The following is a 27,186-nucleotide window of genomic DNA, read 5'->3' as shown; positions in this document are numbered from 1 at the left end:
GTATCTCAAGACATGCAGAAGCCAGAGCATCAAAAGCTTATCAAACTATTACTCAAAAGCCCTCCCCTGAAGCACTTTTGGTGGATGCTTTACCTGCTGATTCTACAGGTGGGACCTGGCTTTGGATTCCCAGCAGCAGAGTTCAACAGCACAACTACCCATGTCAGAAAAGGAGCCTCAGCAGTTCTCTTAACTTTCAAAGCATTTGCCCTCTTGCAAATCAGATTAAGAACAGGGTAATAAACCATTGGAAACTATTACACAGCTCTTTCTAGCAGCCTTTTGATGTGAGCATGGATTTATTTTTACCTACTTTAAGCAGAAGAGAAAAAAATGTAGCTGCTGTTTGCTGGCTGCCTGTATTAGTTCATTTCTAATTCCATAGATAGAAAACCATCCTGCAGCTCTCAGCAGGTAAATCCACACTCACTAATGGGAACCAGTGATATAAAAGCTCAGCCACTGCCAAGTGGACACATCTGGTTCTTCTCCAACTCTGTGAAAGCAGCCTGCACACATTCTCCCCTGGCAACAAGAGGCCATCCATCCACATTTCTATAGGGGTGGCAGTTTGGGGTTAGTCATTTGCTGTCCTTCCTGTGAGTGCTGCTCATGGCTGTCAACACTGGAACAACCTCGCTTCGTGCCTGAGCCCACGGCATTACTAATCCTCTAAATTAACACTTCCACAGGACCAGAGAGGAAAATTGCAGAAGCATGTTCAGCATTTAAATCACTGCAGGATTAACTAGGAGAAGGAGGGCGGGGGGGAAGGAAAAAACAAAAAAGAACCCTTCAAAAAGATCTTCAATATCTTTAATTACATGAGTGGTAAGGCAAGTCATGGAAAAACCCCCAAGATCTGCTTTAAGGTGAGGTGCAACAACCGCTTTCAAATATGGAAGTCTCTATGATAGGAAGCACAAATACTCAGTGGTGAGCTACTAACACTATGGATCTAGGCTGTGTTCAACACTAAACTGCTATTTTATACTCTTAAATAAAAACATCCTTCACCACCTTGACAACAACCTGGGGACATCTCTCTCCCACTAGAAGTATACTGCTGGCACAGAGGCTCTGCTAGAACGAGGACACCAATTTTAAGTGACAACCCCAACAGCTCTGCATCAGCACTGGAAGCACAAATGGAGCATTTTCAACCAGGGCTGACCTCAATACATACAAGCTGCAGTTGGCAAGAGCCAGAAATGCTCAGCTCCCACTTAGGCTCCTGAAAAAAAGCTGGCAGGTTAGCAGCAGCAAGCAGCTCCTTGTCAGGCATTTAAGTAGGAAGCACTGGATGCTGAGTTTCTCTCTGACTTGATGACAGGTTTATTTATGCCTGACAGTAGGAGATCTGCACTGACATGAAGTGTTTTCAAAGGTGTTTGAAGAGTGAGAACCTTCAGATGCTTGAGAAGCAGAGAGAATTAAAAAGCTCATTGATTTAAGGGGTGAAGCACTTAATCCAACACCACTTTCATGTTTAAAAGCGTGAATTAAAACCCAGAGAACATTCCAGCATATTATCTCCAAATAAAAGCCTCCATTTTGAGAGCTCTACAGAATCCTGTGTTCCAGGTGAAAGCTGTTCTCTTTGGAAACAAAGATCTACAGCCTGGCCTTCACTTAAACTGATTCCCACTGCACTGAATACCTGCACATCAAATATATAGGAATAAACATTTACATTTCTTTCAGTGTGAACAACTTCATATCCAGCAGCCTCCAAAACACCAAATATCCTTTTGTTTAGGGCTAAGAAATTTGATCTAAGAGCAAATGCTATCAGAAGGTATTTTGTACCAGAAACTCAAAATCCTAAGTGGCTGGCAGGTATGGATTTCCTATGGTTACATGAATCCCTACAGCCTTCCAAGGACTTGTTAACAGGCTCATCCTTTTAGGAAGGGCACTGTTCTTACTTCATTTAACAGCCAGCTACACCAGGCATACACAAACCATAGCATGGAGAACTGACTTCCAACTCCACCCCTCTTCCCTGCCCTGCCACACATAGGATCAATCTGCACTCTGAGCCAACTTTAAACACAGCATTATGAACCAGTAATTCCCTTGTAAGTGAACCAACACCAGTTTGTGTTTTTCCCTGAATAACACTTTTTGTTTTTGCAGAAGAGGAGGGGGAAAAAAACCAAAAGAGAGAAGACTGCTACAGAAACACAGCAACATTCAAACCCTTTAAAACAAAAGGTTGATTATTTAATGCATTTTAACCATGTTAATCTGAAGATAAATAAATCCACAACAGACTTTGAAAGTTTCAGGTTTGAGATTTCCTTTTTTCTTTGCAGAGAATATTTCTGGTATTATACAGTACTGAGAGGGTGTTCTTGGGGTGGGGTGGGGGTTTTTGTTGTGTTTTGTTTTGTTTTCCTTTTAATTTTCTCAATGTCCAGGTGAAAAGCAAAGCTCAGTTCTCTCTGCTCTCTTCGTGGAACTCCCCAATGCCCTATTCCAGGCGTGACTCTTTCATAAGCCTTTACTTGAAAGCGGAGTGGTGAGCAACATTAATTTCAAGAATAACTGGATGGTTTGGTCCCTGAGTCATCTTCTTGAGATCCCATGCTCTGGAAGGGAGAGAGTTATTTGTTTTCAAAACAGGTCTGGAGGTTTACCTTCGAGACAAGACAGTTCTTTGAAGTGAACAGGTAGGAAAATAAAGTGCAGATGGAACAACATGCACTTCCTTTTCAGTTTAAGGCATGATGCTTAGGCATGGGTTGTCATTAGTATGTACTTATTAACAGTGTAAACACCAACATCCACTGCACTGAGTCTCTTACATACTCTTACAAGACATTAAATCAATTACCTTCTGCACAAACTGAGGGTTCACAGTGATCTCTTGATCCATGGCTTTCAGTCGTTCATCAAGCTCTATACATTTCAGCATCTTAAAAACAAACCATTAAGGTGAAGGTGGTTACTTGGCCCAGCCAGGGTATGACATGGGATTGGACTTGATGATCTCTGAAGGTCCCTTCCCACCTCTAACATTCTGTGACCTTGAAGATGGCTGTGCTTTGTGCCACCACTAACTTCTGCCCTCACACAAGTTCCATGTCAGAACGTTCCCATCCCATCAATCTCCCAACCAGAAGTGTCAGAGCATTTTTCATTCCTTTATTTTGATCCACTCTTCCCAATAACCCTTTTTAAGGCCACTGATAGATAGATAGTGGATAAACCACCTCAAACTACAGGTAGGTTGTTGACAGTGATCCCTAAAATCTCAAGCTCTAAACCCAATCTTTCTAATCAGTTCAGTTCCAGGAACTTCACATCACTAATGTCAAGCAATCTACTGAAACATCTCAAGCATGCACAGAGAAGATACAACAGGCAATGCATTGACAGGAACAGACCATCAATATAAAATCTATGTCCAGTTCTGGAGGCCCCAGTACAGGAAGGATCTGGAGGTGCTGGGAGGTGTCCAGAGAAGGGCCACAAGGATGAGCAGAGGGCTGGAGCTGCTCTGCTGTGAGGACAGACTGAGAGAGTTGGGGCTGTTCGGTCTGGAGAGGAGAAGGCTCCCGGGAGACCTAATTGTGGCCTTACAGTATCTGAAGGGGGCTACAAGAAAGCTGGGGAGGGAGTTTTAGGATGTCAGGGAGTGATAGGACTGGGGGGAATGGAGCAAAACTAGAACTGGGTAGATTCAGATTGGATGTTAGGAAAAAGTTCTTCCCCATGAGGGTGGTGAGAGACTGGCACAGGTTGCCCAGGGAGGTGGTGGAAGCCTCATCCCTGGAGGTGTTTGCAGCCAGGCTGGATGTGGCTGTGAGCAACCTGCTGTAGTGTGAGGTGTCCCTGCCCATGGCAGGGGGTTGGAACTGGCTGATCCTTGAGGTCCCTTCCAACCCTAACAATTCTATCACTCTAAACAGCAGTACTGTGAAATAGCCAAATGCTGATTTTCCTAGTCCTTAATCTCTACCCTGTAAATTACCTACACTGGCTTCTCCCAGCAGCTCCCTGATTACAGACTAAGGTGCTTCAGTAGGAATTCAAAAAGCAGTAAGTATCTTGAAGCCTTACCTCCTGATCAATGTTATGAAGCATAGCTGGATTGTTATACTTTTCAGGATTATCATGGAAACAGACCATACCATCTTTCTGATTAATACTAGCAAAGATTTCACCATCTTCTATCTGAAATGAGAGAAGCTTTCATGTAAGCTGTCACTAAAAGCAGACTTTCAGATGACTACAACACAGATGCCTCATGGAATCATCTTTAACTTCTTTGCTTTTTATTCCCTAACAGCTTCCCCCAGCAAATGATCTGTGTTTTATCTCAGGCAGAGAACATCTTTCAGGATCTTTTGAGAACGGTCTGAGTGCCACAGCAGACCAACAGCATTTGCTTCATGCTCAAAAAGAACCATTCTCCAGCCACACAGAGTGTCTTCTGGGGGATCAGTTTCTAAATTAGGCTAGTTTAGCCAAGCCTTACCATGTGGAGGACGTATTTTTCTGCTTCCTGGGGCCCAGACAGCTGCACTCGACTTGCCATGTCTTGTAATGACAATGTTAAAAACGTCTGAAACACAGCAAGTATCAAACCATTACAACTAGATGGTGAGGGCTTCCCCTGCCAATCCTTCACAGCCTATGAAATGTTACTTTGTAAGTCCAATGGGAAAGAACAAGTGGAACACATAGTTATTGCTTCAAAAGGCACTGAGAGTGGAGCCAGTTCTTCCTCCAGACATTCATTTGTTAGTTACTCATACATGTGGACCAAACCAAGGGAGTCATTCCTCCATTCCTGCAATTTCTTTCTACCCCAGACACAGTCCTGACACACCCAACCCCTTCCCTCACCTTTTTACACACAAAAAAATCATTGTCCATCCCTTGAATGAGCTTCTTTCAAGAGATGTGTGCAGTGCATTCCTTGTAAGATTATTTCTACAGTAGCAAACACCCTTTGAGCTTGCCAAAAAAGAGCTTCACCCCTGCAGTCATCTTCAGGAATCAACCTCTCTCTCAGCTGAAGGAGCACAAAACTCCACCACTTCCAAAATCTGTCCTAGTCACTCCCTAGTCTCTAATTGAGTAGCCTGTAAAGTTCTATCTTCCAAACAGAGGAGGAGGTCACTGGGTAGCAGCTCTCTCAGCTGTTTTATGTGTGAGAATCTCATAGGCAAAGGCCTTTATAAGCAAACCTATTGAACCACCTTTTAAATAATGCCTAAGCAGCCATTGGCTGCTTTTTAGTCCCATTTGTTCAAGACACAAATCTTGGTTTGGGTCATTTCTCTGTGACATTACCACATGATCATTTTGCTCTGTATTGAGTACATTTCTAGCATCCTGGGCTGCAATGCCCAACAGCATGGGCAGCAGGTTAAGAGAGGGAATTCTGCCCCTTTGCTCCACTCTGGTGAGGCCCCACCTGCAGTGCTGAGTCCAGATTTGGAGCCACTTAACACCAGAAGGACCTGGAACTGTTGGAGCAGGTACAGAAGAGGGCCATGAAGATGTTCAGAGGGCTGGAGCACCTCTCCTGTGAAGACAGGCTGAGAGAGTAGGGGCTGTTCAGCCTGGAGAAGGCTCTGGAGAGACCTTACAGCAGATACAGAAGAGGTGGTGATATGTTTCACAAAGGTGTCTAGTAGTGACACTGCCACACTAGTGATAGGACGAGGGTTAATGGTTTCAAACTATAAGATCAGTTTAGGTTAGGCATTAGGAAGCAATTCTTCATAGTGAGGGTGGTGAGGCACTGCAACAGGTTGTCCAGAGAAGCTGTGGAGTCTCCAAGCCTGGAAATGTTCAAGGCCAGGCTGGATAGGGCCTTGAGAAGCCTGGTCCAGCAGGAGGTGTCCCAGCCCATGGGAGGGGAGCTGGAGCTAGATTATCTTAAAGTTCCCTTCCAAGCCAAACCATTGTGTGATTCTCTGACACACCTGAGAAAAAACTGAGCACAGTTCCTCAGCAGAACAAAACTCCTGCATCTTACCTTGGTTAGCCTCTGAATATTCTTTTTGTAGAGAGATGACAAGCATTGCTTCACCAGCCCCATATTGTTATCCCTTGTGAAGGTTTCGCTGTGTTTGTTCACCAGGTTTCGAAGCTCCGAGGGTTTATTGGTTGAATAAACTTGTGCTAATTCGTGGTAAGCATTGCTAAGGGGCTGCAAGGAGAAAAGTGAGAACCCTGCTTAAAGAACAGTGTTCAAACAGCCTCACAGAATCTACCCACTGCCTCAACACCAAAGCTACACAGGCATCCAAGTGCATTTAAGCAGCTCGAGCATCCCTCCTAACAAATACACGGTGCCCCTCCACAGCTTTATGGCAATGACAGATCCTCAAGCACTGCATCTGTACTCCTGGGATACCACCTCCAGCAAACACCACTCCCTGTGGGACAACTCTAGTTATGGCAGTGCAAGATAAAGTCCATCAGCTGACCAGCACATGAAGTAAGCTGAATTCAAGATTAACAGCACATTGATCAGTCACTGCCCAGCTGCTCTGGTTGTTCTAAGACACCACCATCCTCAGTCATGATGCATCACAGCATGGACAACAGAGATGCAGCAGAGGGTGAGGAGTCATTCACCTAAAGGACTTTAAAATGCCAATTGTTTGAGCCTGTATCTGAAAGCAGAGGAAGATTTTTGGAACTCTAAGAGTTTTGGTCACAAATCAACAAAATAATTGTTAAGTAAGAGCTAACTTTTAGAACTCTCTGATTTACCTGGGACCAGAATGCTCTCACTAGCAGCTTTTGTCCTCCTCTCTACATGTCCTATCAGAATGCTTACAGACTCCCAGCCTTCAGCTTCTTCAGAGCTATCTTTAAATAGCTGGAGTTTGGAATAAACTAGTTAGCATTTCAGACTTGAAGTAGATGAAGTTCCAGGCTGAATGTTCTGACAAGGCCACTGCCAATTGAAAGCCAAGTGAGATTTGAGTTTTGTTTGTAAATGCTATCAGGGGATGTGGCAGTGCAGAAAATATTGATAAATACCAACCAACCCTAAAGTTCTTCCACAGGTAAGTTTAAAAAGCTGTGTAATCAATATGACCAAGAGTTTGTAGAATTGGCCAATCTTCAGTTCCAGTACACTGGAAGGACAGCAAGAGGTTGCACTCTGCACACTGTGCAGTATCTCCCATGGCCTGCAATATTCCACAGTGCCATCAAATGAGGGTAGAGGAAAAAAATACTCATTTACTACTTCAGATTTGTTGTTCTGTTAATTAGCTGCATTCACAGGACTTACCTTAATGAACCTACCAACTATCTGGGAAGTGTATTTTGGTAGCTGCTGAACTTTGCCAAGTAGTATCAAAGAAACTAGAATATACTTTTTATAGGATTCCAACATAATATGACTGACTGCCATGGCTGGAGTAGTTATTGCCTAAGCAAGGAAAAGAAATGGAATACAATTTTAGTACACTTATACTGGCAGCTACTGCACTAACAAGATTCCAGAGTCCCACCACCTTTGTACTGAAAAACTTCTTACCAAGATTCAGACTAAACCTACTCTCCCTCAGCTTAAAACCATTCCCTCTTGTCCTGTCACAAGACACCCTTATAAAAAGTCCCTCTCCAGCCTTCCTGTAGGATCCCTTCAGGTATTGGATGGCAGCTGTAGTGTGCTCCTGGAGTCTTCTCTTCTCTAGGCTGAAGAACCCCCAGCTTCCTCTGTCTATCCTTGTTCTATACAAGCCACTCAAAACATGTTACAGTGATGCTACCTTAGAAGAACCCTGTTAAGATCAAACTAAGCCCTTTTTCCTTGGTATCTTCAGCTAAAGTTGTACTAGAAATCACCTGCAGCTACTTGTTACCAGGAATGATGATACAGTTCCTGTGGAACCTGGACTTACACAGATCCTCAAAGAGCTTTTATAAAGCTATTATGTCATCAGATGTCATATTTAAGAATGCTGAAAGAGGTCTGCAGAGCAGGGAGAAAGGACTTCAGCTTACTATGAATACAGCTCAAGAGCTGACCCTTGTTTACAGAAAAACTCTGCACCAGCTTATTTTGCACATTTGACACACCCCCAAAGCCTTCCCCAATTTTGCCATTTTTCTCTTCTTTCACACAAAGTAAAAGTAGCAAATCTTGTAATAGCCCTAAAGAAGCAGAACAGCCTCCTAAAATTAGCACAGGTCTTGTCAAAAACCACAGGACTATTTTTCCTTTAAGAAGGCATAAATCTGAATGCCAGCCTGTGAGCAGTAATAAGCAGGCATCTGAAAGAAATATTTATAGTGAGATAAATTTAACATCAACCTTTGAGTTGCATAGTTTTATGGGACATGAGGTACTTGGCTGGAAGAGATCTTCTTAAAGGAAAAACACCTCTAAAGACAGCTTGCTCATTACCTCACTTTTTATGCTGAGGAGTAGTGCTCAGGGTGTACCCTTCATAAAAGGGCTAGCAGCAAACATCAACCCAGCTGAGCTTCTGTGCATTACTACAGTGCATGCAGGTGCTGACCCAAAACCTATGGGAATCTGCAGCACAGATCTCTTAGTTGAACTACATCCTTAAGGTGAAGGACAAAAATAACTGGAGGCTGCTTGTGTTTTAGGTCAGCTTTGTGGTTTTTACTGCTTGTCCTGGGTGGCAGATCCACAGATGATCTGCTCTCTCAGTGCTGCTAGAGAGCCTGCTTTTGCCTTTCAAGTCATCACATTTTGAAACTTACCATTTGATTTAAAAGTTACCTGTTCATAAAAGTAGAGTGCTCTTTCAAAATTCTTTAGCCCAGTGTATATCATCCCACCATAGTAGTAGTAACATAAAAAGTGCTTCGCATCATATGCCCCATTCTCTTTACAAATATCCATCATGTCCACATCTAGATATGGGAGGGCAGGTTTAAAGCATTTTGCTAACAAACAGAGCTACAAGAAAATACAGCAAGTTTTAAGAGATTAGCCATTTTCATGCAAATATCCATGAGGAAGAAGCTGAAACTAAAATTCACCCAGTACTCATAAATAAACCTCATTCCTCCGAGGGTGAAAAGCCATCAGTGCTGTAACACAGATTGTTCAGCAGTGGTTGGGAGCTGTTAGGAACGATCTGAATCCTAAAGAAATGAGACTCTGACAAAGCTGTTTGAAACTCCAGGCCTTCCAGGCTACCAAGCTGGCAGCACTAAATATTGCACTAAACATTCCTGTCCAGCCCTAAATCCCAGGAGCCAAGAGTGAGACAGAAGTGCAAATCCAGGCCAAAGACACTGAGACAAACAGGCCTTTTGTCAGCACTGAGCAAACAGTAGCTGGATATTACACTTAAAAATGCCTAAGAGAAGCTGTGGCTGACTTTGAGCCCAGACAGAACTGATCTCACAGGACTTTCAGAAGTTATCAGCAAAACTGCAATCTGGGGACATGCACTGAACACTTAAAATTAATAGAAGGGGATTTTATTTCAGCAGATTGTGTCATTTATTACTGGGACCAAAGAAAAACCCCAACAGTTAAAAGACATTTCACATGTTCACATCTTGCAGTGAGTTTCCTCAAAGGGTTTGAAGTGTCTTAAAAGCTTTAAGTCTCATAAAAAGCCCTTTTGCTCCCCTTACCTGGCAGAGATCTGCATGTATTGAGGTCAGCTGGTTTGTGTTCATCTGCATCTTGTCTATGGCTTGTCTGAGAATGCTAATTCCTCGCAGGGGCTGTCAGAAATTACATCTCTTTCAGATAATTTCTCATAGATGGCAGCACATTGGATCTTATGTTGACACTTACAAATGAAAAATAACACTAATTGACAGGTTCCATTAAGTGATAGTTAACCTGAGGCTCCCTTTTTGTAGGGTATTGAAGGCTCTCCAAAAATAAAATTAACCTTGGCTATGTAATTTCTGCTGATAAACTAAATGAGGTCATGAATTCAGCTCCCCAGAGCCAAGCTCATCAGGAGTACAGTGATTTGGATCAATAAGAAAATCTTTCTTGACCCCATGACACCATTTTGACTCCCACCAAATAACAAAGGTGAGGCTTTTGCTTTACTCCACTTCAACCAGACTTGGTCTCTACTTCTACTTCAGGCTAGGTTTCACTCAAGTAGCCTGAAAGTCAGTAGCTTAGCAACAAAAACATTGGTCAACTAGTTCTTAACCAGGTTTCCTTTACATTTTAAGGCATTTTGTTGAGAGCATTATATAACACTGGTGAGAGTAACACCGAAACTAGCACCACTGACTCACCAGGGATAACAATTTTTGCAGCTCTCTCCTACTCACACACACATCATCTGGAGAACATTCTAGGTACTACAGATTTGCTAGTTTGTGCAAGAGCACCTTTTTAGGCAATGTCCTTTCCCCCCAAATGCATCTTCTTTCAGCTGTGCTTAAAGAAACCTTAACATTTTGGTTTAGCTCATTACCTCTCAATTGAAAGTCACAAGTAAGGAGCTGCACAAAAATGCTCAACATGAAGTCAGTGGCAAACCTTTATGATGAGAGTAAGAGAGTGGTAACATCCCCTTTATGAGCTGGATGTGTAGGTAGCTTATTGTACTAGTGTAGACACTACTAGTTTATTGTGCTACTGCATTGTACTACTAGTAGGTAGCTTACTGTACTAGTTACTCTGTGATGATATTTGCTCACCTGTTTTCTCTCCACAAGGGCATTTGTTAACTGGTGGCACAGGCCAGCAACTGAATACAGTTAAGGCAAAAGGAAAAAGGAAAAAAGAAAACACCACAGTGAAAAAGCAGCAGTATGAAACCATCCCAAAATACATGAAGTCTGAGAGCAACTGAACTTACAAGTGTCTGTTGCATATCTAATGTGCTCCCCGTTACAAGTGCTGATAAAAAGCTGCACCTGCGAGAACAAGGTTTCGAAGTCAGGGATGCTGGGCATAGAAAACTTCACAAACCTAAAACAAACAAACAAAAAGGTTTAGCACTCAAAGTTTGGAGCTGAATAAAAGAAGCTTCACTCAGTCTTTAGAAATGCATGTGGATGTTTGCAAACAAACCCCAAGTGCTCCTGACAGGTGGATGGTGTGCACGCCCCCATTCACGGCCTAGTGCAAACCTCAGTTCAGAACAAAGTATGGAGGACAGAGACCATCTTATCTGGTACAACACTTACAGTCACAATGGGAACAGTGGTTAATGATGTAACACCCAGCCACAGAACTTCTCTGGACACTTTTGTCTATCCTACAACCATCTCCTGCTCAAGATTTCTCAACTCTTCACTTATTAGATGTGTATCTCTTGATCCAATCTCTTTCTCCTCACTTTCAGTTTCTTTCCATCTCTGGGGGTTCCTTAACTACCTTAAGGTGGGTTGTAGACAGGCAGAGGTTGGTCTCTTCTCCCAGGCAACCAGTACTAGAACAAGAGGACAAAGTCTCAGGCTGCGCCAGGGGAGGTTTAGGCTGGAGGTTAGGAGGAAGTTTTACACAGAGAGAGTGATTGCCCATTGGAATGGGCTGCCTGGGGAGGTGGTGGAGTCACCATCACTGGAGGGGGTCAGAAGGAGACTTGATAGGGTGCTTGGTTGCATGGGTTAGTTGATTAGGTGGTGTTGGATGATAGGTTGGACACCATGATCTTGAAGGTCTCTTCCAACCTGGTTTATTCTATTCTATTCTTAGCATCCTATAAGCTGTAGCCCTGCACACTGCTGCTTCTGCAGGATGAGCTATGACTACACTCATCTGAGGACAAAAACCTCTGGCTATGTATGTTACAAATGGCACAAACACATACAGAAAAAGCTCTCTTGGATGCTGTTGGAAGATACCAGATCCTGTCCATACTGCAGCTGCTAGACCCCTTCATCAGGGCCAAATATCTTTAACTTAGCATTACCAAAACAATTCAAGTAGTATCTTAACCTACAGACAGCAGCAAGAGCCTCAGTGCTGTCCAGAGACAAATAACCCACAACCATGATAAGAACCCTCATGTTTACAGCTCAGCATGCCAATGTCCTGCCAACCAAGTTTTAAAAGTTGATTGGTTTGCCTTTTTGCTGAACACACATGGAAAAATACTTCTGAACACAAGAACCTTAATGACAACAACCCCCCCAGTATCACCATTTGACAGTAATGGCATTTACAAGCTCCATTTCTCTTCTGAGAAGACAAGTTTGCCTTGGCATTTTCATTAATAAAATGTGCCTCACCAAAGGAAGCTATGCACCATGCTAGGAAATGCAGAGTGAAAATATCTCTGTCCAGAAGAAAACCCTGAGGCTGACGATTCAGCAGGCTGCCCGAAATTTTCACGTGAAGGTGCTCAGCTAAAAGAAAGCAACACTTACAAGACAGCAAGAACTCCTAGAGAGTGTTCCTGCACATCCAGGGCACCAAGCACTGTATCCAGATGGGACAGATTTTTTGCTAGCAGTTCTCCACTTTTATTGATCAGTTCACAAAGCTGGGTCATTTGTCCTGAAACACAAAACAGCGTCGTCAGACTCCCGTCAGAGAGCACCCAGGCATCCCCACGCTTCATCACACCTGAGCAGAGAGCAGCATCACCCTCAGGATTCTATTTTCTTTCAGAGATGTTAATTTGCAAGAAGTGAGGTGGCCACTGGGTATTTTTAACAAGGTGACAGCCAAGCTTCTGGCCTTTGGGGTTGCAAAGGATGCCCAGAGGACACAAACTCAGCATGGAAAGCACCAGGGGCTCACCTCCTTAGAAAGGGTCTGGTAGCAAAGCCAAGCTCCACCTAAGCTACATCTACAAAACTCTGCCCAGTGAAGTGATGCAGAATTTTGCCTCACATGGGTCTATTTATCCACACTTGTGCTTTCTGGGTGTTGAAGGGAAAACCAAACCAAACCCAAACAGTAAACAAAACATCCTCTATGCTTCCTAAAAAACCCCAAATCTAAGCTCAGTCCTTGCTGCATCTCCAGGTCCCTATCCACTTCTCAGGCCTGCTCAAGAGCATCTTTTTGAAGCAGACATTAAAATCACAACCAAGTAGCTACAACAAAAAGGATTAAAGCATCTCTTTTTAAATGTACTCTGTATAATTAAAACTACAATACTATTTTACTTGCTGTGAGCCATGAGCACAGCACAAAAGGCAACTACTTTGGATTAGGAAGGTAGGGAAAGCTCCAAACCCCTTACAAAGAAAGCAGACCCATCATCATGAACTGCTTTAAAACTCTTTCTCTCCCCCTCAATTATTAGAATTAAAATTACTCCTTTCTGAAGCTGAGTATTGTTTCAATGTTCAATCCTTGCAGATTAGAGAGGAAAAAAAAAACCCAACCCAACAGCCAAACCAGAGGTTCTCTGAGCCTTACAAAAATCTTCATGGCATGAGGAATAGTGCCTCTGTTCACAGGGATTTACACTGCCCCCATCTCTCTGGCCTTCTCCTTTGAAAACCTGGAAAGCCCTGCAGCCCTGTCAGGCTTTGAAGCAATGGAAGGATCAATAAATCCAAATGGGTGACCAGAGCCTAGGAACTCCAGAAACCTGTCCCCAAAACCATGTTCCCCAGCACTCCAAGCATGATGATGGAAAGGAACAGGGCTTGCAAAACCCCTGCTGGGCTGATACTGGTGTTCAAGCACTGCAGTATCATACTTCTGTGTCCTCCCTGTAGAGAAATCCACCCACTCTGCAGCTACTCTGTGGGCCTGCTGCACCAGGACAAGGGGTGATGGTTTGAAACTACAAGAAGGATATTCAGACTAAAGAGAAAGAAGACATTTTTGACACTGATGGTGGTGAGATCCTGGCCCAGGTTGCCCAGAGAGGTGGTAGATGCCTCAATCCCTGAAATCATTCCAGGTCAGGTTGTCTGGGGCTCTGAGCAACCTGCTTGAGTCAAAGATGTCCCTGCCAACTGCAGGGAGGTTGGCAGAGATGACCACTGACAGTCCCTTCCAACCCAAACCAGTCTGTGCTTCATGTTATGATTCTATCACCAAGCACTCCCCTAAAGAACAGGGCAAAACCAAAACCCACCCCAAACCCCTTGGCCCACAAGCACACCCCAGCCATCTTCCAGGGTAAGCAGAAATACCCACACCAGGCCCAACTGAATGTCTATTTATGCCACCTCCCATGCAGCCAAGTGCTGACAATCAGAAACCAACACCACCACGAGTACACAGACTCCTGTATGCTCTCCAGCAGCCTCTTTGGTGTCTTGATTTACTTTCTCACAGAGAATGTTTATCTGGCTCATCCCTGGCAGGACACCTTCCATAAACTCAACCAGTCTCTCCTTGAACCTTTTCATTACAAGGTTGTGTGGATGCAAAAGTTCTCCAGCTAAACTACCAAAGAATCATCTTCCATCTGATTTGTACCTCCACCTTGCAGGTAGAATTTGTTTCTTGGACCTTACATCCCCATAAAAATGGTTAAATCAGAGTAAGAGCAAGTTGGGGCTCCGCCCAAAAGTAACTGCCAGAGATAAAGCCTGGGGCCACATCATCAATTTTCTGATCAGTTGCAGGGATCAAACATCCCATGTCTTAGAAACACTCAGAACACACTTCAGGGAGAATCAATGCAAAGTGGAAGCTCAAGAACTAGGAAATGCTGTGCAAGCACACAGGAAGAAGGGCAATGAAAAGGTGGGATTCTAACTGCAGATATTAAAACACTTCCTGAAGACTTGCTCATGGCAGTTCTGATCTGCAGCCTCAGACCTCCCACCATACACTTCTGTGGTAAGGCAGGACTCTTCTGACCATGTTCTAATAAAGCTAATACTGCTGAAATGTATTTTAAATCACACATCCCACAACTTACAGGCTCATCAGTTAGGTGACAGCCTGGGCTATACAATCCCAGTCAAAGTCCCTTTGATGCCTGCTCTTCCTTTCTCATGCTCAAGGCTTGGATTTCAGTAGACCACTGCTCCCAGCTTCACTCCACTAATCCAGGACCTCAGGCTACCAAAAGCCATTACCCCTTGCTGGGAAAGCATGGAGCACCATGAAGGACATAGTTAGACCTTCATGCCCTGTCAAACCCCTCCAAGGATGCTTCTGAGACCACCTCTGTGTGCAGCAAGGGAGCCCAGCAAGGACCATGCCAGCCTCCTGGGGCTGCAGAGCACTGGCCCCGTGCCTATGAAGGAAAGTTGAGAGGGGCCAGGCCCCATCTGAACCACCGATGCTTTCTGCTCTCAGGCAAAAGGGGCAAGTGGAACTGTTCCTCTGCTGATCCTTGCTTTTAAACTGGGTGTCTGGTCTTCTCATGTTATCTAGGAGTTCTAGAGAAATAAAGGGCTTGACCTCGCTTTTAATGTTAAACGCTTAGTGCCCACACATGCAATGGGCTCATGGATTCATCTTCCTGAGAGCAGCCAAGGCGGGCAGCCAGTGCCCCACAGGCAGGCTGCGGGATGGAGCCCTGTGCTTGCTCTAGGGTGTTGCTGCCGTGAGCCTGACGCTCCCAGCAAAGCCCCAGGTGGTTACGGTTGCCCGTTTTCTTCCCCCAGTACAGGTATAGTAAAGAAAAACGCGGTGGTCACCCACCGGATTCCCACTCATCAGGCAGGAGGAAACTGCAAGTCTAGCGCCCTCTCGCCCTGTCAAACCCCGCCGGCATCCCGCCGACGGTCCACTGGAGCCGGGCGAGACACCCTGGGGAGCAGAACACCGGCCCCACACCTGCGGGAAAGCCATGAGAGAGCCCAGGCCCCAGCCCGCCGCTCAGGGCCTGGTAAGCTCCCCTGGCCGCCGCCCCCTCCACAGGCCGCGCTGCTTCCCCGCCACCACCCGGGCCCACACGCGGCTTTACCTCCACCCCCCTCACCACGGTCACCTTGGGCCGAGAGCTGCCGGACGCTGTTGACGAACTGTTCCAGGGCCGACGCCATCTTGGCGGCGGGACAGGCGGGGCGAGGGAGGAGGAAGAGGAGGAGGAGGAGCGGGGAGGGAAGGGGGGGGGTGGCGCGGGCCGGGAGCGGCGGGCGGAGGGGAGGGGGGCGGGAAGCGGGAAGGAAACCACCGCTACGGGCGCCGCCGCCGTTTCCAGCCAATCAGGTGCCGCTGCGGGTGCCGCGCGAGGCCCGCCGCCGCGCGTCACTTCCAGCGCCTCGGTAACTCTCGCGAGACGTGAGATCACCATGGCAACCGCCCGCCCGGAAGTGGCGACCCCGCGGTAAGCGAAAGGGAGAAGCCGTGACTCAGCAGGGTTTGCAGTGGGGTGGGGTTAGTGACGTCACGATGGCGTCACGCCGATGAAGGCGCCTTGTCGCGGCGTGAGGGGGTGGTGGCGGCGTGGCGGCCTGCCGACCGGCGAGCCGCCAACCCTTCATACCGCGACACGGGGCCCTCAGCGGGGGCCTGCTCCGAGTGTTGAAGGCCCGCCCGTGCCTACACAGGGACTTAATTCCTTTAATCCCCTTTGACGGGCGTAGTGCGGCGGCTGAACGTGGTGGCTGTCGTCTGATCCTGTCTAATGCTCACCTTGCTATCGGGGAGCAGGATTTGCGTTCTTCCTTCGGGTTCATTGGGTTTATATAAACAAAAAGACTTATTTTCCATCCCTGCAGGAGTCGGAGTGATGAAACAACGTGGCCCTGAGCAGCTGCAGGCAGGGAGTTTGTCAGTCCTTCAATGTATCATCAAGAAGCAAGATTTTTTCCTGACTCTCATGGAAATGTGCGTGTATTCCCTTGCTGCTTGGGCAGAAACACCAAGTGATATTTAAATCCCATTCCTTGCCGTAAACAACACGTTCCCAAAGCAGAACACTGACTCGCAACGTTGCATTCCCCCCTCCTAACCTCACTGTTGCGTTCACCATCGTGTACAGCCTGGCTGCCAGTGCTTCTCCTTCATTCATTCATGCTGTGACCTTCCCCAAGTCACCTGATCTCCAGAGCTCGTTTTGCCCTTTCTGGAAGCAAGGACAATGTGTTTCACTGGAAACCATTCCAGCATTGAAAGATGAAATGTTTTGGACCCATTAAAGCCATTTTATTGATGCTAACCAGAATCTTTTCTTTCCCAGCTCAGCAGTTGCCTAATCCTGTTAGTTGCACTCAGAGGCCTCCCTCTTCTCTAGCAGCTTTAATCTCTGCAGTGTTTTCTGACCAGAGTGATCTTTGGTCCTGCGTTAGAACATACAAACCTTCCTGGTGTGCTGTCAGTTCTCCTTTCGGGTCTGGGCATTGTCTTTTAAGGATTCCTGTCACCCGTGGGGACATAGCAGTGTCACAGTGAGCAGGATCCTGGGCAAAGCGTGCCTAATCCCCGTGAACGGGTTAGATGGGTACGTTGTGTCAAGGCTCCGCTGCAAAATCACCCCGAAGCAGGCACAAGAGCCCCCAAAGGCATACCCACCCCCTGCTCCAGACAGGGACGGGCACGGGGACATTGGGGAGTGTGGGCAGGGGATGGACGGAGAGAGGGTCTGCAGCAGGCAAGGAGAGAGGGGGCGGCCGCGGGGGTGCCCCCGAGGCTGTTAGGGAAGCTGAGGCAGGGGCATGGGAGCCGGCACCCCACTCGGCTCCGCACCCCGCAGCGCCGGGGAAGGGGAGGGAGCGGCGCTCAAAGCGGGCGGGAGCCGCGGTGCTGCCGCGCCGTCGCAAGGCGCTTGTGCCGCTTTAAGGCGGTGCCGCCGCTCCGAGCTTGGTCAGGCACCGGGAAGAGGAACTGGGCTTTGTACTGCCGGGTCGGGCCGAGCACCGGGCGGCACCAGTTCCCCCCTAGCCCCGCTGCTGCCGCAGCTGCTCCTGCCTGCTTCGCGCTCGCTGCAAGGGAGGGATGGAGGGGGAGGAAGCGGTGGGGCGAGGTCGGGTCTCTGCATCCCCACCGCGCCCTTCCTGCAGCCCCTCTGCTCCCCTTTGCGTCCCCCTTGCATCCCTCCCGCACCTTCCTTCTGCTTGCAGGCTGCGTGCTTGAAATAAAGGACCCCCTCCCCCATCCCTCCCCGGAGATCCCCTCCATCCCCTGCCCCTAGTTCCCTGCCACCATGATTTTGCTGAGCAGCTTCTTGCACCTTCGCCCTCGGCGCTGCGGCCCCTTCGCAGGGCTGGGCAGGGGGCTCAGCCCCGCGGCGGGGTCCAGCCGGGCTCTGCGGGTGCTGGTGGACATGGACGGGGTGCTGGCTGACTTCGAGGGAGGCTTCCTCAAGAAGTTCAGGGCCAGGTACCCCGACAAGCCCTACATTGCCCTCGAGGACCGGAGGGGCTTCTGGGTGTCAGAGCAATACGGGCGCCTGGGACATGAGCTGAGTGTGAGTTTCTGCTTCCTTCCCCTGCTCTGCGCGTGGTTCTTGTTCCTGCAGCTGGAGATCTGGCACCCACTGGGTCCCTGCACATGGGTGCAATGCTGGGGAGGGCTGTGGGTGCTGGCCAGGGCTCCCACTGAAACACAGAAACAGGGGTCTGCAGGCAGGAGGCCTTCCAGTGGTGCCTTCCCCCCCTGCCCAGAGATCCAGTGGGTTCCATGTCGGTCTGTCTCTTCCCCCTTGCATGTGTGGATGGAGATAGATGCAAAGGAAGGAGATCTTTCAGAACATCTGTTTTAGAATACACCAAACTGCATACCTGGGTTTAAAAGGTGTGTAGATGTCTCATAGGCCATGGCTCAGCACCAGACTTGGTAGGTAGATAGTGGTTGCATTGGATGACCTTAAAGGTCTTTTCCAGCAGAAATTATTGTAGCTCTAGAATGGCTAAGCTGTGTGGTTTGCTACTGCTCCTGGATGAATTGGTTAGTTCTTCAACAGGAGAGGTGGGGTTCACAGACTTCATTGGGTTGGAAGGGGGATGCAGCAGAAAAGTTGAGAACAAACCATGCAATTGATGCTTCATGTGAGGGCTTATTTAAATCAACCTCAAGCCCTCCCATGCCTGAGAGTTACTGTATTCATTTTAATAATTGAAGCCTAGATGCAGAAGCTCTCTTTGTGTTCTACTTTACCATTCAGTGAAGGGCTGAGCCACTGCAGAAAGTCAGGTTCTGTATCTGCAAGTTTCCCTTCTCAGTGGGATGTCTGTGGTCTCCTCTGTGGATTGCAGTTGAAAGGTGTTAGAGCAGATAACAGTGCTCCAGTTGTTAGTGGCATGATGGCAAACAGGGAGCATGAATAAGGTCCAGGGCTCTTCCATTGACAAAGTCCTAAGCAGCATGAAGAAGTGAAGGAATAATGTGTCCTCTCTAGTTGGGGCTGATGAAAATGAAATGGAGGAGTAAGGCAGATGATGAAATTTGGTGGGGGTAAGGCACAGTAACTTTTCTTTCTCTTTTTTTCCTTCTTTTTCTCTTGATCTTAATTATTTTGGATGTGTTAAATGAAGTGAGCTCATCCTATATCTGCTGTGAACATGTAAAACCTCGGGCTGAACAAGTAGCAAAACTTCCACAGACTGACCTCTGGGCATCCCTGATTTCACCAGTGGTTTCAGACTGTGGATAAAGAGAGTAAGAGCTGCTTGGTGGCTACAGGCACAGTGGCTGTTCTGGTCCCTGCTCCTCAGCACCATCAAGCTGCTGTAGGAGACCAGAACATAGCCAAAGATGAGCTGAAGGTCCCAGCTCTGAAATAGAGGACACAGTTCATCAAAACACCAAGCACACAAACCCTGAAGGATGGGCAGCCCTGATAAGTCAGGGAGATTGCTCATGGGGCAGGATCAGAAGAAGGAAATGGAGGCTCTGTCCTGCCTGGCCATGGTGGGATTTCCAGCCTGCTTTTCTTGTTTCCCTCTGCTGGGCAGCATGCTGACTGCAGTGCTGCAGGGAGTTACTCTGGCTCTGGGAGCCAAGTGGATCTTTGCTTGAAGATGAGCTTAGTTCTTTCCCCATCAAGCTTGATTGCAAAATGCTTTTCGACATAAGTGGAAGCAGAATAGCTGCGGAAGTCTTTGCTGGAAGAAAACACTTCAGTGGAGTTTGAAGTGCTTTTCTGCATCAGGCCATCTTCTTCACATGTCTCTTGTGCAACTACAGCCAGCATCTTAAAAATAAAACATTGCTGCTCGCTGGTCTGAGGCAGAGCAACAGGACTTTGAGTGTTGGCCTGGCCCCGTGGCAAACTGTTTAGGGTAGCTCTCTTGGTCATGGTGCCAGGAGGTATTTCTGCTGGCTCTCCTGCACCAAATCAGCATTGAACACATGTGAAGAAGGCTTTTGTTTCTCCCCCCTGCTCTGAACCACTGGTGCTTTCTGCTGCTCAGGCAAAATGGAAGAATGCAACAGTTGATCTGAGTAGTCTGCTTTTAAGTTGGGTGTCTGCTCTTCTCATGCTTATCTGGGAATTTGGAGAGATCATAGATCATAGAATCATAGACTAGTTTGGGTTGGGAGGCACCTTTAAAGGTCATCTAGTCCAACCTCTGCAGTGAGCAGAAAATCTTAGCTAGATCTGGGGTTGATTCTGACACATCATATTAAATGCTCAGTGGGTTCATGGATTCATCTTCCTGAGAGCAGCCAAGGTGGGCAGCTGCTGTTTTGGCACGGGCAGGCTGTGGGCTGGGGAGGCTGTGTCTGCTCTGGGGTGTTGCTGCCCTGAGCCTGGAGTTTCCAGCAGAGCCCCAGCTGCTCATGGCTGCTTACTTTCTTTCCCCCAGTACTGACACAGTAAAGGCAAAGCATGTTGCTGCCCCACTAGATTCCCACTCCCTGGGCAGGAGGGAGCTGCACATCTAGCTGAGGTCTCCAACCAGCCAGTTTGTTGCTGTGAGCTTTAAGAACCAGCAAAAAGCATCACTGAGGCTGCTCTTCCCACCCTGATGCTCTACCAGCTCCTGCATACTGTGCAATACAAGAAGACCAAAATGGGCTTGCAGTTCTTTTTGTCCCTCTTCCACTTCTTCAAATGCAGAAGCAGAGGTGCTCAAAATGAAAATCAATCCTTCAGACAAACTTTTCCTAGCTGCAGCTGCACTACAACACCAGGACAAGGCTGCTCCCCTGCCTGCAGCCACACTGCAGCACTCCCAAGCTTTCCTCCCCCAGGACCCAGTGTCTGTGCAAAATAATTGCTTTGCTTGGCAGCTGACAAGCTGTTACCTCTGTGAGGGAGTGCAGAGGATGCTGTTGTTTCAGAGCTGTGCTGGATCCATTGCAGGCAGACCATAGGCTCTACCCTCATCCCAGGGTTTTACTCTCTGTGGTCTCTCTCTGCCCTGCTCTCCCTTCACGCCATACTGATGCACCTCAGCTGACAACTTGGCTGTAAATGTTTCAGACCCTTGCCTGGAGGTGCTGCATTTGCCTGGTAGACCTTGCCCAGGCATCCCTGAGGAAGAGCATCTGCATTCATCCCGACGTGCCTTTCATCCTCTAATACGCTTTGTCCTTTGAGAGCAGCCTGGCTGCTATTTGGAGTGATCTGATTGAGACAAATGGGCCAGACAGCATCTGGAGCTGAGCAGCCTTGTGTTACAGCAGGGCCACGTCAGCTGGAAGTGCCTCTCTGGATGCAGACCTGGGGTTTGGTTCAGCTCTGAACAATCTCCTGTGTTTTGCCTTGAAGGAACATTCTGTTCCCCCTGCGTCTGGGGCTGTGCAGGCAAAACCAAGTCTGCTCCAAAGCATCTCTGATCTCAGTTGTATGGGATGGATGCAGGCTGGCAGGTGGGGAATGGAGGCAGCCACAGGGGCAGGGCAGGTTAGCAGGAAGGCACCAGAGCCAGCACTCCCACCTTTCTCAGCATCACCATCCTCTCTCCTAGCAAAGGGTGGGGGGGATACACATGCCAAGAGACCTGTGCAGTAACTGTGCTCTTTGCCCTCACAGGAGAAAGCCATCAGCATCTGGGAATCCAAAAACTTCTTCATAGAGCTGGACCCACTCCCTGGGGCTGTGGAAGCTGTCAAGCAAATGGCAAGTTTGGCAGAGTGAGTAGGAACCTGCCTGTGGTATTTGGGAATGGCTGGGGGAGTAGCGTTGGCTTTGCAGGCTCATCAGCCTCCTGGCACGAGCACTGAATACAACATCAGCATCAAAAATACCTCCTGGCCCACCAGGCATGGGAGGAAAAGGAGGGCTTTGACTCCTGAAGCAGTTGTCAAGACAATCAGCCACGTGCAGCCCCTTCCCTTCAGCTCTCTGCTGCCAGCAAGGGTGGTGAAAGAGGGAACGTGCTTGTGCATGGCTGTGGGTACGTGCCCTGGGGCCGCGAGCTGGGGGGTGAACATCTTCAATCACCCCAGGTTCATCTGTGCGTGCCAAGGGGTCTGCTTTGGGCACCTGGCTGCTGAGGCACGAGGTGGGGTCTCACAGAGGAGTGAGTGACACTGTGCCCCTGTGTTTCTCTTCGTGACAGCACTGACGTGTTCATCTGCACAAGCCCGATCAAGAAGTATCGCTACTGCCCTTACGAGAAGGTGAGCAGGTCCCAGTCCCAGCCCCCCACTGCTGTGTGCCTCCAGGTGGAAAATGGCAGCAAGATTACTCTGCTCCTCCAGTTGTGTTCTTCAGCATCTCTGCACAGCAACAGCTCTGCCACTAGCTGAGCTCTGCCATTTGCATGCGCTGAGGCGCTGGGTCTCAGTATTTCATCATGACATCAAAGGCTGCTTGGCTTTAAAGAACTTGTGCTCCAGCAGCATCCAGATCTTACTCGCTAATCACAGAATCACTGTGGTTGGAAAAGACCTTTAGGATCATCAACTCCAGGCATTATCTAACTCTGCCAGGGCCACTACTACACCACATCCTTCAGCACCGTATCTGGACAGGTTTTGAATACACCTAGGGATGGTGAGTCAATCACCTCCCTGGGCAGCCTGTTCCAGTCTTTGATAACCCTTTCAGTATGGAAGATTCTCCTAATGCCTAACTTAAACCTCCTCTGGCTTAACTTGATGCCATTTCCAAGTTGTGACTCATGAGAAGAGACCAACTCCCACCTCTCTACAGCCTCCTTTCAGGGAGTTGTAGAGAGTGAGGAGTTCTCCCTTCAGCCTCTTTTTCTCCATGCTAACCAACCCCAGCTCCCTTCAGGTGTTCCTCACAAGACTTATTCCCAAGACCCTTCCCCAGGTTCGTTGCCCTTCTCTGGACCTGCTCCAGCACCTCTCTTAAGTTCTAATGAACTTACTAAGAGAGATGTCCTCCCTGTGTGGGGCCAGGGCTTATGCTGGAGCTCCTGCCCCATCCATCAGCCTTCCCAGTGCTCACCACTCACTCTTGCCTTCCAGTATGCCTGGGTGGAGAAGCACTTTGGCCCTGAGTTCCTTGAGCAGATCGTTCTGACACGAGACAAGACCGTGGTTTCTGCTGACCTGCTTATAGATGACAGACCTGATATAACAGGTAAGGCAGGTGTGGGGTGGCAGGAGTGACTGGAGGCAGCCCTGATGGGCTGATGGCCACTGGTCCTTCTCTGCTCAGTTAGGCTCTCCTTAGGGGTTTGTGTCGATCCCATATTGGAGTAAGCTCAACCTGGAGGAGCTACCTGGAGATCCAACCTCTCACCTTGCTTTGCAGGGGCTGAGCTGAACCCCAGCTGGGAGCACGTGCTCTTCACAGCCTGCCACAACAAGCACCTGCAGCTGCAGCCCCCAAGACGCAGGCTGCAGTCCTGGACCGACGACTGGAAGGCCATTCTGGACAGCAAGCGCCTGCCCCCCAGCCCAGCCACCTAAACACCAGCCTCCCACAGCCACCCCGGGCTCTGGCCACCTGCTTGTGTCCCCATGGAGTCCTGCTGAAAGCTGGAACCACAGGTGGACAGACAGACACACTGTCCCTGCTGTAGGGAGGAGGAAGGTGAGCTGAAGCACCATGGCCACCCTGACCTGGAGAGCAGACCCCAGCCTGGCCATTCCACAAGAGACCAGCAGCAAGATTGGACCCATGGATGTGGCAGCCCAGCTGGGGGGCCTTTTCCTTCTGGCTCCTGGGGTCTCTGTGCTGCATCTGCACCGCCTGTGAGGCCAGCCCAGTGTTTCTGATGGATGAGGTCACCCTCATGGTGTCACTGCCCTTGCCTGGGGCACAGGGGACACAGACCAGCTCTCCTCCTCTGCATGGCAGTGGGCATCACACAGGTGCTTCGTTTTCTCCTTGAAGGAATTCCCATCGAGGGGCTGTCTTGGGCCATGGTTCCTCCTGGTCAGTGCCTGGGTCTAGGGAGAGGGCAGGAGGAGTGGGCAGAGGGATCCCCACCTGCCCCCATCCCTGAGGAGTTGCCACAGTTTTAGAGCTGGGGCTTTAGAGCTGATTTGGGCTGAAGAGAGGAGGAGGCTCTTCTCCCACCTGCTCATCAGCTCATCGCGCAGGGGCAACCTGCCCAGGGCACCTCTGGGGCAGCGAGCAGGTGGCAGCAGAGCCAGCAAGAACCCTTCCTGGGAACTGGGCATTTCCTGCAGGAGCTCATGGCTCACCCTGCCAGTGATCTGTTAGCAAATCCTAGGATTTCAAGGTCAGGAGGGACTGCACATGCAGGCTGCATGCCCAGATCACCTCGTCTCCCTCCTCCTGGTAGTGTCTGACCTCAGCCTGCCAGGAAGGCTCTGGGTGTGCATCCTCTGGGCACCCTGCTTCCATGCAGAAGGTCCTGAGTGCTGCATCCCATCAGGGACAGGGACAGTTGATGCCACAGTGCAGGTGAAGCCACCTGGAAGGATGCTGCTGGGTGGAGAAGTGAGGCTGGTGGAGGAGCTATGGCAGTGCTAGGAAGTGAGCACAGCAGAGGCACCATGGAGGTCCAGAGGGCAGCTTGAAGGTTGCATTGGTCAAGGACTGTCATGGTTGCATCTGTGGATGCTGTTTTCAGTCCTCAAGTACCACAAGTTGGGGGGCTGTTGCTGTTTAAGGCTGGGGAGCCCATCAGAGGTGCCCACAAGATGGTATCACAGGGCTGGTTCACTCTGCAGCTCCACCACTGGGTATCTGGGGACAGAGCGTGCTGCCAGTCCCACTCACCTCACCCTGCAGCAAGGTGTTCAGCTGCCTGGCCAGTGTGAAGGGCCTGCAGCATATGGGCCTGTACCAGCCACCCACTGCCAGGTGACTGTGCCAGGGCTGCTGGGCACAAAAAGTGGAGCATTTGCACCAAGGAGCAGCCCCAAGAGGCATGCTTTTGCAGAGCGGTGCCCACAGCCTCTTCCTTCGCTGCCTGACTCATTCCTGTCTCCCCAAGCCTGCACCAGTCTGGCCTTGACCTGCAGTGACCCAGCTGGCAGCAGAAAGCAGCCATCAGCCTCCACCTGAACTCAGAGAAGAGACATCCCAGCTGCTGGGGATGTGGCCTGGCCAGTCCAAACAGGACCCCATGCTGGACTGCCCCTGGCAAAGCTCTGGGGATGCTTCAGGACTGATGTGGTGCCCATCGCTGCTGGCACCATTCTGCCCCTGCTCCTGCCTGCCCCCATGCCACCTGGGATCCCACAGCCTGCTCCTGCTCTCCTGGCCTGAGGACTTGCTGGCTCCAAGGACTGAAATTCCCCGTTGGGACATCTCGCCCCGTGGGCAGGGGTGGTAGCCAGGGCTTGGCAAGGGATTGGCATTGCTGTGCTGTTTGCTCATACCTTTGACTTGCCTCTCCTCTCTTCTATGGGCCCCCCCCATCAGCAGAAAAAATGTGAGTTTCAAGCTGCATAGCCAAGAAATGACCTATTCCAGCTGCAGCAGCTGCCCCCACCCCCTGGAGGGGCTCCTGAAGTTGGTGCTTCAAACTTGTGCCTTCTCTAGCTGCTGTGGGGCCGGGGCCAGGGTCTGCATCATCTTGGGTCTCTCTGAAGGCTGCTGTCTCTTGGGATGGTTGGTGCAAGGCTGATGTGGTTGGCCCAGGCTGGTAGGAGTTACCACAAGGATCTTTTATTAGTTTTAAGACTTTTTTTTTTACTTTTTCTTCTTTTTTCCCCTCTTTTTCCTTTTCTCTGTTTAAACCACTGTGTACTTCTCCAGGTGGGGGCTTTGGTGTGGGAGCAGCCACCTGAGATGCAGCCAAGAATCACCTTGGTTGGGGCTTTGTAGATGGGGAGCTGGGACAGCAGGTAGAGCTCCCTGGGCAGCCACTAAGGCCACCAAGCATCCCAGATGGAGTCCCAGCAGCTACTCTCTCCTTCATGCAGCTGGGGTGGCCTCACGAGGTCCAAGATGTTTTTTTCCCCACCATTTAAATGTGAGTTCATCAAGTTCTCCACAGTCTTCTCACAGCCTGTCCTCAAGCTGGAGCTGGGTCTGGCATGTCATTCCAGCAGCTGCCCAAAGCAGCCACCTTCCTCCAAGGGTGGGATGAGCCTGATGGACTGAGACTGGGCTGGATGTGAGGCATGTGGCTCTCTGGCACCCAGTCTGTCTTTCCCCCTTGGTGGGAGGTGGTCCTGGAGAGCCTGTGTGGGTTCACACTGAATATACTTGAAAGCAGAGCTGGAGCTTCTCATGCCTGAGCATCTGACTCGACACAGAAGTGCAGAGCAGGTAGCTGGCCTGTGTGCAGCTGCTGAGCAAGGGGCTGGGAGGTGGCTCTCTGTTGCCCAAGGATCAGCCCTTCCAGCACTCAAGCCCTTCTGTGGCCAGCTCACATGCACAGAGCGTTGGTTTGTCACTGCACGTTTATAAACCCAGAGCTGTTGAGGAGCACTGCAATAAACACTGAGGTTTGTTGGCATCCAGCTTCCTAGCAATGGAGTTTGGGTTCTGCAGTTTCCCACCTGTGGCTCTGCCCTCTGCCTGGGGACCTGAAGGCTTGGGCAAGTCCTTGTGTTCAAAAAGCCTGAAGCCAGCCCACATCAGTGCCATTACCCCATCAGACAGAGTCCTGGTGAGGACTTGAGTGGGGGTTAGGTAGCAATCAGCTTCCTAAAGATCTGTGATAATAAAGCAAGCTGTGAAGTGTGTCTGTGGGCCACAGAGCAGAAGCAGTGAAAGAGGCTGGAGCTGTCACATGGGCTGCATCTCCCTGGGATTTGGTACCTTGTCCATTGCTGTGGGGTGATCCACATCCACACATGCAGTCCTCAGATGCCCACAGGCTTCCCTGCCCTCTGCAGGGCCATGCCATAGGTGACCTCTCTGCTTGCCCAGCCCTTGCATGCAGTGAGCAATGCCATAGCCCTTTCAGACATGTAGGATCAGAGGTGGGGAGGGAGGACTGCAGGGCTATCCTGACAGGGCTGGGAAAATCCCCATCTCTGGATTGGGCTGCAAGGAGGGATGCTCCAGCCAGGTAGTGAAGCACATCCCAGGCTCTCCTTGCCCAGCTCAGGATCAGCACAGCATGGAGGAA

At 49.2% G+C, this 27,186-nt stretch overlaps 2 protein-coding genes across 4 annotated transcripts; one reads left to right on the top strand and one right to left on the bottom strand.

Moving 5' to 3' along the window:
- Window positions 1-802: 802 nt before the first annotated feature.
- On the bottom strand, window positions 803-15,950 carry COPS3 (COP9 signalosome subunit 3). 3 transcript variants are annotated; one of them, XM_068146578.1, is made up of 12 exons: window positions 15,786-15,948; window positions 12,322-12,451; window positions 10,806-10,918; window positions 10,645-10,694; window positions 9,607-9,699; window positions 8,738-8,917; window positions 7,271-7,411; window positions 5,999-6,172; window positions 4,487-4,573; window positions 4,069-4,182; window positions 2,840-2,920; window positions 803-2,594 (listed from the first exon to the last, which is right to left on the bottom strand). In XM_068146578.1, exons 1-12 carry the CDS (start codon window positions 15,862-15,864, stop codon window positions 2,541-2,543), a joined length of 1,296 nt encoding a protein of 431 aa, XP_068002679.1. In that variant the 5' UTR covers window positions 15,865-15,948; the 3' UTR covers window positions 803-2,540. The 3 variants fall into 3 exon arrangements, with proteins under 3 accessions (XP_068002679.1, XP_068002680.1, XP_068002681.1); XM_068146579.1 differs by having other exon boundaries at window positions 15,810-15,947; XM_068146580.1 differs by lacking the exons at window positions 7,271-7,411; window positions 8,738-8,917 and having other exon boundaries at window positions 15,786-15,950.
- Window positions 15,951-17,650: 1,700 nt separating this feature from the next.
- Window positions 17,651-26,568, top strand: NT5M (5',3'-nucleotidase, mitochondrial). Its single transcript, XM_068146577.1, has 5 exons — window positions 17,651-18,230; window positions 21,744-21,844; window positions 22,273-22,333; window positions 23,150-23,264; window positions 23,439-26,568. The coding sequence occupies exons 1-5, from the start codon at window positions 17,967-17,969 to the stop codon at window positions 23,594-23,596; spliced, it is 699 nt and encodes a 232-aa protein (XP_068002678.1). The 5' UTR covers window positions 17,651-17,966; the 3' UTR covers window positions 23,597-26,568.
- Window positions 26,569-27,186: the final 618 nt, after the last annotated feature.

Source organism: Melanerpes formicivorus, unplaced genomic scaffold (genome assembly GCF_026170545.1).
Source record: "Melanerpes formicivorus ecotype bairdi unplaced genomic scaffold, bMelFor1.0.p_v2 SCAF_14, whole genome shotgun sequence".
Classification (NCBI taxonomy): Eukaryota; Metazoa; Chordata; class Aves; order Piciformes; family Picidae; genus Melanerpes; species Melanerpes formicivorus.
This window is presented reverse-complemented; position numbering and strand designations above follow the sequence as displayed.